The 12273-nt window shown below is 40.1% G+C and overlaps 1 protein-coding gene across 1 annotated transcript in view; it reads right to left on the reverse strand.

Moving 5' to 3' along the window:
* Positions 1-12273, reverse strand: part of mpped1 (metallophosphoesterase domain containing 1) — a 116504-nt gene that overhangs the window by 11909 nt on the left and 92322 nt on the right. Inside the window, exon 5 of the mRNA XM_012876772.3 lies at positions 1146-1261. Within this exon, the coding sequence (XP_012732226.1) occupies positions 1146-1261 (116 nt within the window). The remainder of the gene's footprint in view (positions 1-1145; positions 1262-12273) is intronic.

A 12273-nucleotide genomic window follows, 5' to 3' on the forward strand; every position in this document is an offset into this window, starting at 1 on the left:
CCCGTAGGGGGGGCCGGGGTGGGGGGGGGGGGGTGTTATTAAGGAGCAGAGCAAGCTGACTGAATCCAAACTTTTATCTGCTAACTTGGCGGAGAAGAGGCTCATCAGTACACCTTCCTCTGACAAAACAAAAATCCCAAAGAGGTTTTCAATGTAACCATGGTGATAGCAAGCACAGCCAGACCTATTAAAAACATCACCTGGTCAACACCAGGCTGTGTAATTACTGAATCTGTCAGTATTTACAGTCTGAGAAGAAAACGAACATATTCCACTGAGACATTGAACAAAAGCTAAGACAAAATGGTGATGGTCCAACCGACATGTGATTTTGTCAAACCCTCTCTAGCGACAACAAATGGGAGCACAACATTTTGATTTGACCTTCTCCGTCTGTCACATCATTTTTTTTTAGAGATTGTGGTTGCCATTTGAATCATTATAATTGTCTTACAATTGCTGTACATAGAAAGGAATAATGGTTTAAAACTGTGAAAGGGGATTCTTTAATTTTTGTAACTGCTTCAACTTAGTTTAAATTTGGCAAAACTTGGGTCAGAATGATGAACTGGATGGAAAATAGCTGACTGGGAGAAAGAGATACTTGTGCATTCTCAAAACCATCCCTAGTATGTAGAGATGTCAAACGTTACGTTTTTAGGCTCTTTAAAACACATTTTGTGATTTGTGAAAACTTTACACAAAACTGAGTAAAACTATAGTTCTCTCAAGTAGCCTATATTATAAAAACTCCTCTTGTCTGGATGTTAAGCTAATATCATGGTTGTCTTATTGTGGAACCAAATGTATTTTTATATTCTTCTTGCTAACAGAAATGAGCCAGCAGTAGGAAGGCTTTAGACTTCTGTCCAATCTACTTCTTTTTCTACAAATCTGTGTTTCTCAAATAATTTTTTTTTGCAGTCAGAACACCAGAACCTGACCTGCTCTTCGTGCCCTGCTGTTAACCTGAACTATTGAGCAGCTCTAGGTTTCAGGTCAGGAGTTCCTACGTGACTGGTTAAGGTAATATAAGATTTTACATTATCTGACTGACTGAGTGTGTGTGTGTGTGTGTGTGTGTGTGTGTGTGTGTGTGTGTGTACTGAGAGTGGGGGGGGTACACACTGTAATACATATCTCACCCAGTGGGGGGCAATGTGTGAGCAGGATGTCTGTGTTGTCTGGAATCTGGTTCCATTTGTCCAGAAGAGCCTGACCCCGCGGCAAGTTGAAGCCCCAGCCGTAGTACCAGGGTTGCCTGCACGTACACACACACACAGTGGAAATGATTAATTTCATATAAATACAAGACAGACACCCTGTATCATCTAATCATCAAACTCATCTAAGATTTCAAAACTAAACAACATCAACATTCATTTTATGATAACAGTACGTTAAATAGCTCCAAACATCATCCGTCAACTTGAAGCATAAACACAAGGTGAAAACCATGAACGGACTTGTATTTTATATACGGCTTTAAGATTCTTGAGTTATGTTCTGAACTGAAACACGGGGAGAGAAGCACACCGAGAGAAAAAACAACACCTAAAAGAAAGAAGCACACCTCTGTGTGTCTTTGAGCTGAATTCCCCTCTTTCACTTAGTGATTGTCGAATTTAATCAAAGCTGACTAATAACACTGACCTTTCCTTTTTCAATGAGCTCAAAAGAAGTCTCTGTTGCGGTAAAGTTCATACGTTAGGGACTCCTGCCGTAAACACGAGGTCTGACCTTGACTTTGAGAGGATGCATGTGGCCTTATGAGGAGCAATCTTTAAAACGTCGAGAAGCTTGCAGGCATGTGGCAAAAAGATGAATGAAACGTTTCTTTGATCCTTGAACAGTGACGGAATTTGCAATGACAGGACGAAGAGTAAAGAAAAGGGGATAAGTGAGAAAAGAACAGAGGAGGAAGAAATTCTTGATGGCTCAGCCTGCCGTTCCTTTACTGCGGGAGCTAACGTCTCGGCCGTGAGTGACGGAGAAGAAATTAACATGTCACTTACAATCTGTACTCCGATCCATCTTCCGCCACAACACACAGCACACGTGTGTGCACGACGGCAGGCGACAGCGTCTGTCACTGCCGGCGTTCAACCGGCTTTTAATAAATTGCTGAGCTCAGTCACTTGAAAAGCCAACTTTATCGCCGTAGCTGCTGCAGCGGCATCTGTGTCTAATGGAACATCAGATGAGGATTTCTTAGAATAATATCCGGTGTGCATGTGTGTGTGTGTGTTTGTGTGTTGAAATGTATGGAGACTTCAAAATAATGAGAAAAAGCAAGATGGGCTGATTAAAGAATAATTGTTCTCCATTTAGAGCAGCTACAGATGGTAATGTGGAGGTTGCAGTTTCTGAGGGGGCAGATCATGTCCAGGCAAAAGATCAGGACAGGAAAAATTCCTCCTGTTTCTGCTGCAGATTATGATTAGAATTCAGTCACTCTCTTAGAAAGATCCAAGAACAAACATGTCTGTCAAATGATTCAAAGTTGCCCATGAACACGCTTTCAATAATTTACACGGTGGCTATTAAAACATTTAGACTGGGCTCAGCATATTAATAGGGCCTAGAGATGCAATATTAATATCCATCTTAACATGGACATCTAAATTAAAATGAAATGAGCTCAGCAGTGTAACTGATGCCCCTGATTTCCAGGAAGAAAGAAGGAATGAAGTGACAGCAGAAGGAGAAAAAGAAGGGTAAAGAAAGGGACTACATAAAGTGATTCATCTGAACAAATGATAAATGAACAGTAATAAAATGCTCACATGGATGGACACGGAAATGGTTTGAAGACTGACGAGTGTTGAATACCGGATGGGAAACAATGAGGAGTTTTATTTGCATTTGTCAAATGTACACACAGTTCTGATAAAAATTACGTTCAAACCTTTTTTATTCCTAAAGAATGAAGTAAAATTCTCGTGTCCCTAAAATTAGAAAGTGTATGTGCTTAATAAAAACTAGGGAAAAATCCAAAGGCAGTAGATACAACAGTTCAATGTGGCTATTTTCTAGAAAACATTATAACAACAAGCGCTAAGATAATTTAATTCAGTTCAATTTTATTTATATTGCGCTAATTCGGAACACGAGGTACTTTACAAAGTTAAATCAAATCAAATAATACAGACAGATTGGTCTAAAATGTCCTTTCTAAGGAAACCCAGCAGATTGCATCGAGTCTAGACAAGCAGCATTCACTCCTGAAAGAGCGTAGAGCCACAGTGGACAGTCGTCTGCACTGTTGATGGCTTTGCAGCAATCCCTCATACTGAGCATGCATGAAGTGACGGTGGAGAGGAAAACTCCCCTTTAACATGGTGACCAGACTTTGCTAAAGTCTGGTCATCTTAGGTGATGACTATACTGCCGAGTCCCTGTCGAGGGTTGGTTTGTTTTGCCTGGTCTGCAAAGCAAATCAAGGGTGCATTCAGCTCAGCTCAGCTCAGCTCTTCTACTACATCAGGACAGCAGCAGGACCAGGTAAATACCTTTAGCTGTGTTCAACTTATTTACTCTATCATGATACAATGAAATTGGGAACATTTCCGGGGACAGCTTTTTGCCGGAAACAGGACACCCAAACGGGGACTGTCCCCATTAATCGGGGACATCTGGTCACCCTACTTTAACAGGAAGGAAAGCCTCCAGCAGAACCAGAACCAGGCTCACTGTGAACGGTCATCTGCCTCGACCAACTGGGGGTGAGAGAAGACAGAGCAGAGACACAAAAGCACAGAAGCACACATTGATCTAGGAATCCTTTCTATGTTATATGGCAGGGATTCCCAAAGTGTGGTACGTGCAAGCCTGGGGTTGCACAAGCTGCCACTAGGGGGTGCACAAGTTGGAAAAATGTAATGGCACCCTGACAGTGTTTTTCCCCACACAATAAAGATGTGTAAATAAACATTTCTTTTGTAAAAAATAAAAATCAGAAACTGTAAATTTGGTAAATAAATAAATAAAACTGTATTCACACAAACATTTATTAATTTAGAGGAAGTCTTCTTCTACGCTTCATTTTAAGATGAAACATAGAAGAAGTTATCTTTTTCTACACATTGTACTTTATATGAGCACCTAGCTTGTGGCGTCTACTAAATTCATTCTCGCAAATATCACCCATGACGTCATGAAAAAATGGGTCAGTTTGATTAGTATCCCAACACACCGCAAGACAATTTGCCCTTATGAAAAATGGGACCTAAGTAGCAGTGGCACCACTAGGGGTGGCCAGGGGTGGCCATGCCCCCCCCCCCTCCCCTCCATGCCACACCACTGGCTACCCCAGTGTAAATTGTAATAGCATCAGTTTAGCATTTCATCCCATAATGCACAGCCAGCAAGGCAGCCGCTCTTCCTGACCTTGTATCATGCTTTTATTTGTATCTGCCAGTATGCTAGTAATTGTTTTGTTTTTCAATAAATTAATAAATGTGAACCTTATTCCTAATGTAATTCCGCAAAAAGTAATTGTTGTTCAACTCAAAATGTACTGTTATTGGTCTATGCATATCAGATCATTAGTAACATTAAAAATCAAACAATGAACTAAAAGACGTTAGTAAGCGTTTACTTTAGTCTTTCTGGTAGTTTTCTACAGGCAGATTTAGTACAACAGTAGAATAAAATCCTGAAATTATAACTTTTAGTTTCAGTGTGCCCCATCTGGCCACCCCTGTGCAAGGTTTCTGGAGGCGCCACTGCTAAGTAGTTTCTGGCCAAAAGTTGTCTGGCAATGCATTGCTAAATCAGTCTCACTGAAAAACGTGTAATAACCAAGTAGGTCCACAGGGGGAGGCATAATATTGTCACAATTAGGCTCCTTAAAACATTTTAGTTCTACGTTGTATTTGGCTTATTCATTCACATTGGCTTTCCACCTGGTCACATGACTATCAAGTTTCTCGCTGCAAAAAAAGAACATGGCCGCCATTCCCTGCACTTTACGTGGGAAAACAAAACATTTAAAGAAAACATCTGCACTTATAAGCATTTTAATTACAGTATGCATATTTTCATAATCTTTATTCTGACAATGTAGACAATCTTTCCTTTTTTAGTTTTGCCGAAGATTTCAGGGTCACGTGTTCTACCATGTGTAGGCTGGAGCTATGGAAACTGCTGTGGTCATAGTAGGGCTGCATTCCATTTAGTCTGTGATCATTTCTCTTATTTACAGTGGGAAAAGCAACCTTTTAAGACAGGATCTGCAATCCTATATATTTTTATGACATTTCTAGAAAAAGGCATGCATAATGTTTTCATAATCTTTGTTCAAGGAAGGTAGACAATATTTGGTTTAGTAGTTTCCCTAGCCCCAACCCTTACCCATTTTGTTAAGGCTGTTTCATCAAAGCTTTTTTGAAATTATGAGAAATACAGAACAACAGTCGGTTCTCAAGTTATCAAGAAGATTAATCAACACACAATCATAATACAAAGTGCCAGTGGGATACATAACTCAATATTTATACACAGGGCGATGAATCCATCCTCTCTCTTGCACCAATATACACCATGTTGGATGGAAATCAGAGGTGCTGATAAACAGAAATATGACGTACAGTATCATCTGGCAAGTACCTCCAACTGTTTTACACATAAGGATCTAACTTGATGCGTTTAGCAGAAGTGTAACTGGCATTCACAAGGCTAAAACACATGCACCTATTCAACTCCAGATACCCAATGATAGTGGGAAGCCTTCACATAGGTACCACATGACAGCCAATACCACTATGTTTATATGATTGTTACGTTAGATGTAAGACTGATAAGATGCCCCCTGTGAAATTTTCTCTCTCCTAAATATTCCACTTTCAACTGTCAATGGTTTGATATATATTATAAATTATTCACCCTAACTTCGTACTTCTCAACAATAATGTCATTAAAATGTAGAAAATTCTATCTTACAATGCATCATTGTAAGATAGAAAGAACGCAGACTAAATGGATTGCGGCCCTGCTTTGGCTACTGCCTACACAGTAGAACACATGACACTGAAATCTTTGGTGAAACTAATAAATGAAAGACTGTATAGATTCCAGGAACAAAGATTATGAAAATATTATGCATACTTTTTGCTAGAAATATCATTAACGTTCATGTATCTACAGATGTTTTCCTTAAATGTGATTTTATGTCCGGGGATTGACGGCACAGGTTGGTGATGTAGAAATAGCTATGCCCATAGCAACTGCTGTAGATTGTGAGATCATGAAAATATTATGCATAGTTCTCACTAGAAATGTCATCAAAATGCAGATGTGTTCTTTCAATGTTGTGTTTTCTTTGATCCATAGGTTTCTGCCATAACTTCACGAACTTCCAAGGAGGGTGAACTTGCAGACCAACGCATTTCGGCTTGTGGCCTGACCCTGAAGAAGGCCACAAGCAGAAACGCATTGGTCTGCAAATAGAGTCTGCTCCTTGTGCAGAGTGTTGCTGATTTTGTCATGTTACCAATATTGAGTTTTCTCACATAAATTATGACAATGGCATCTGTGTTCTTTTTGAGCAGGGCGAAAAATTGATAGTGAGGTGATCGGGTTGCAAGCCAGTGTGAATGAATAGGCCAAATAAAAGGTAGGCTTGAAATGGTTAAGAAGCCAATTTGTGACAATACTTCCCCCTGTGGACACACATGGTTATTACAAGTTTTTTCAGTGACACATGGTTGGCTATGCACTATAACACAACATTGTTAACACATAGGCTTTTTTATTCATGTTTTGGGATTGGCACCACATGCTATGCATTTAATAAAATCCTATATATATATATATATATATATATATATATATATATATATATATATATATATATATATATATATATATATATATATATTTACACACACATGTTTGTATACAATGTATGTTTGCAACAACACCGTTCATTAATATTGGCCACAGTGTTCAGGGAATATAGTTCCTGTGTAGGCGTATCCTTCGAGATGATCTTTGGCAGGAAAGCCACCATACTCCCATGTTTGCTGTGAAAAGCACAGCATAACTGAATGTAATTCATGGATAATAACCCTGCTCAAGCGTTATGATGTTTTCATCAGGTAAGGGATTACACTGGCGCAGTGATATGTGTTAACTCAGAGGAGAAGTATGGAGCATGTTAAGGATTATGGTAATGTACCAAGATGCTGTGGGCTTTTACAAAAAAAAGGAGAAAACAGATGTTTGTGCTGGAGGACACAATCCCCAAGCATCTCATCAGGCTGCCTGCTGGGACGGTAACGCAGCTTAAACCTTTGCTTTTACCTCGTTTCTTCACACACACACACACACACACACACACACACACACACACACACACACACACACACACACACACACACACACACACACACACACACACACACACAGATACGTGCTTTGCCTTTCAAAAGAACAAGAAAAGAAGCCAAACTTCCCACTCTCTCTTTAACTCATTCTGTTTAAAGTCAAACAGAGGATTGTTTGACTTTTAGCTTTCATATTTAAACCTGTGTGTTTTTCTGTGTCTCACTATCAGAGGTTCACTGATATCACTGGACAATGTCCGCGATTCACTGAATGCCTCTGCTGAGGGCTGCAAGGCCTTTCTCTCCTCTCCCTCATTCTCTATCTCTCTTCTTCATCTCTCCAGGTTCTCATCCTATTTGCCTGTGTCTCCTCTTGACATATTACCCCTGCTCTCTTTCCCTCCTCATTTACTCCTTCCTCATCTCGTTAGCAAGGAAACGGCTTGCTAACAAGGTAGCGGCCAATGATGGGGCATACTTTTTAACCACCTCAGTCCAGAAGGGAAGTCAAAAGAGGCTGCTGATATCCTACTTTGGTTTTGCCTTTTAGGGAAGAAAAATCATTAGTTAGTTTTGAGAGCTTATTTGTGTAGGCTGAGACCATAGTGAGACCAAAACCTTTCAAAATACAGCCTTTATTTCTACATTTATCAGGAATGTCTCCATCCCAGATGGTTATTGGTGTACTGTCCAAATTGTCATTGTTATATAATCTCTATAGGTATACAGCATAGTATATTCTATTGATTACATAAGTTTTTTCTTTTTCAAGAATCAAGGCCTTTTTTACCCTTAAGTGTGACAGCCACTGTGGAGTGCAGTTCAACAGCTCCCTTTATTATTAATATTTGTTTGCCTTTTGAGAGATTTATTTTTGAGCGTTTTAGTTGTTTTCAACTGCTGAATCTAAAACAGGGTTGGATGACTGGGGAATCACTCCATAAGTGAGTGCTCCATTGCCAAAATAAAGCCACGATTTTCTTCAAAACTATAACGGATGATTCTTTCACAATGAATACACTTTATACTCTATATAGGATCACCATAATGTTTATGTAGAGGCTTATCTGGGTTTGATTCATTTTTTAACTTACTTGGATCGGTATTAGATACAAAGACTTCTTACAATATTAGGAACATCCCTTATTCTAACTTATTTAGACAGAAGTTCTGGATGGTGTTGGGAAAATTTCAGACTGAAATAAAATTTTAATTATTTTCTGAAAGGAAACAAACTAAAGACAAACAATCAAACAGGCAAAAGTCTTTCTTTAGTTGTTAACCAAACCTTCTTTTCTTCACCACCACTCCTCAAACTATAGATGCACACATTGTTGTTTACACTTGCACTGTTGATTTATATATATAAAAAAATTATAGAAAACTGGCTGGTTCTATTGGTTAAACTTAGGGTCAGTTAGAGTACTGCTTACATTACATACCACAACTGATGGAACAATCCTTTCTCACTATCTGCCCAGTAGGAAGCACACAAAGTCATGTGCCAAAATGATAAATCCATTCAAATTTCATGATTTACTGCTTCAAAACAGCCAGACCTTCTGTTTGTAATCAGCAATATTTAAAGGAAAGAATCAATATAATAAGTAAAATAAAGAAAAAAGAAAACTTAAATCAAAACATCTTTTTAAATCCTAAACATAACATGTATTTTTTTTTATGACAAAAGACTCTGACATAACCAGGTATCCTAAATCAATTTTCAACTAATGGAATTTACATTGGTTTCTCAAGAAAGACTTTCCTGACAAATATTGTTACATCAAACAGGCAATAAACAGTGATGATTGAAATAGAAGGAAAAAAACTGACAACTGTAATATGGTGGATGTTTCACACAAACCCAGTGTTAATGGCTGCATGCACTGACACACTAAAAACACTTAGCCATAATCACCTTTGCTAGATTTAATTAACTACTCACGGCTTAATGACCCCCATAGCCTAGAAGGGGTGCTGGAGGAGTAAAGCAGTCTGCACACATAAGTCTACTTTCCTCCATGATTAGGAGCGTGCACAGACAGTGAAGTGCATTTACACATACGTTGGTCTCGTTAATGTTTTCTCTGCATCGCCATGTGCCAAACAGTCATATTTTTATGAATTACCTGCCCTGCTCAGGGTAATAACAAAAGACGGGACATGTTTGAGTAAAAGTGAGAGGAGGAAAGCTTGCTGCCTACCTGAGAGTCTCTTGTTCTATCTATCTATCTATCTATCTATCTATCTATCTATCTATCTATCTATCTATCTATCTATCTATCTATCTATCTATCTATCTATCTATCTATCTATCTATCTATCTATCTATCTATCTATCTATCTATCCATCATCCATCCATCCAGTCCAGCCAGCCAGCCAGCCAGCCATCCAGCCAGCCAGCCAGCCATCCAGCCAGCCAGCCAGCCAGCCAGCCATCCTCGAGCTAGCGATGCGAGCTATCGATCGAGAGCGATCTATCTATCGCTAGCTATCTAGCCAGCCAGCCATCCATCCAGCCAGACCATATAAGATATATATATATATATAAATATATATATATATATAGATATATATATATATATATATATATATATATATATATATATATACACTCACTGGCCACTTTATTATGTACACCTCGCTAGTACCGGCTTGGACCCCTTTTGCCTTCAGAACTGCCTTAATTCTTCGTGGCATACCTTGGAACTTCATTCACTCGTCTTATGTGTATTTTTTTTTCTGTTGTTTCCTGGTTCCCCGCTGCAGCCACTTTTACCAGAGACTAACTCCTAAACATTAGGGACTTCACTCTGGGCAGCTTTGCTCCATCCTCCATTGAACCTGAGAGCATCTCTGAGATGGTCAACTCTCTGTGGGTTTTACTGAAGACGTGCGCCAGGTAAGCAGGCAGGGAAACTTGTCAAACTCTGCTGGAGGAGACTATTAACTCTGCTATCATCCATCCATCCATCTGCCAACTAACCCCTTCTCTGCAGTCAGACTTTCACCGTTCTGCCACACTACGCTTTACAGAGAAGTGGCTGGGTCATGTCCTAGAGCGTGCTCTGCCACTGCCGGGGTTCCAGCTGTTTTGTGTGGATCACAGCGCGGAACAACACAGAAGGTGGGATTCGCTCTTATATCAATGAAGACTGGTGCTCAGATGTTACACGGCTACATAAATTATGCAGTTCTCACACAGAGTTGCTCTCTATTAACAGTAAATCCTTTTATTCACCGCGGGAATTATCCTTGATCATTCTGGTCAAAGCCTATATCCCACACTCTCCTCCACATCTGAGAAGGAAGGGGAGGTCACTGAACTGATAACAGACATGGTGAGAAACACCCTGACTCACTCGTGATTGTTTTGGGGGATTTTAACGGCGCAAATCTCTAATGAGTTACCCAGATATAGACAGCATGTGGTGCCAGAGGAAAAAACACACTGGACTACTGCTACACTGTTTTAAGGAATGTATACAGTGCTGTCCCTCGTGCAGGGCTTCACTGATTAGAATCCTTTTGAAGCTTTAGCCTCTGACTTAAACCAACTAACTGACGGTATATATCAACCACTGTGAGGACATATGCGCGTGGACTAAGACCGTCCGCAGTTTCAACAAGACTAAACCATGGTTCTCCTCACATTTGAGGCAAATGCATTGTGCCAAAGAAGAAGGTTTCAACAGTGGAGATCTGGCCCTGTATAAGCAGACGAGAGACAAGCTGACAACGGAGATCAAACTAGCAAAAAGACATTTCAATTAGAAAGTAAAACAAATGTTTTCACTTCTTCATTGTGGAAAAGCCTGAAATCTATTACCAACTATAGATCCCCTCCTCCACATGTTGCGATGACCAACCGCCTAAGTGAGGGTCTGAACCACTTCAGACTTTCACACATCACTCTCACACAAAGGGCCTTCCAAAACCCCCCACCAACAACTCTTCAACCCCCCACCCCTCCACTTCTGTCTGCACCTAAGATCAAAGAGGATTACATCAAAAACCTTCAAGCATCTGAGTGAGAAGAAAGCCACGGGTCCTGACGGTGTCTCCCCCTCTGCTTATAAACATGTAATGACGACCCATATTCACCAGCATATTCAACAAGTCTCTAGAACTGTGTGAAGTTTCCACCTGCTTAGAACACTCTACCATCATCCCTGTTCCCATGAAACAGACTATCACAGGTTTAAATTGCTATAGACATAATGCCCTGACGTCTGTGGTCATTAAATACTTTGAGCGCCTGGTGCTAAAGCATCTGAAAGGCATCACAGGCTCCCTGCTGAACCACCTGCAGTTTGCTTACCGAGCAAACAGGTTAGCAGAAGACGATGTCAACCTGGGTCTACACTTCACCACCTCAACCATCCAGGGACATACACCGGGATCCTGTTTGTAGACGTCAGCTCGGCCTTTAACACAATCAACCCTGACATCCTCCACCAGAGGCTCACCCCGCTCATAGTGCCGCCATCACCTGTCAGTGGATAACCAGCTTCCTGTTTGACCGCCAGCAGCAGGCGAGGCTGGGGAGAAACTTTTCCTGTTTTAATGTCTTTGCACTAGTTGCGTTCTCATTTTAGAATTCGTTTTAAAATCTTGACCCTAACTTTCAGGGCCCTTCATGGTCAAGCTCCTTTGTATGTTGCTGAATTGTTAAAGCCACACACTCCAACTGGAGCCATCAGGTCCTCAAACCAAAATCTATTCATAGTCCCAGGACCAGATATAAAAAGTAGATAAAAGTGGTCGCTCATTGAATGTTGTCGCACCTCAACTGTGGAACAATTGTCCTTTGGTTTTCATGTTTTCTGTCTGAACTAATTTAAAAAGCAGCTGAAGACATTTTATTCCGACAGGCTTTTCCTTACAAGCTTTTTAAATATGACTGGATCTATTTTAAGGAATTTGTATTATTTTATTTATTTA

This window comes from Fundulus heteroclitus, chromosome 17 (genome assembly GCF_011125445.2).
Source record: "Fundulus heteroclitus isolate FHET01 chromosome 17, MU-UCD_Fhet_4.1, whole genome shotgun sequence".
Lineage (NCBI taxonomy): Eukaryota > Metazoa > Chordata > Actinopteri > Cyprinodontiformes > Fundulidae > Fundulus > Fundulus heteroclitus.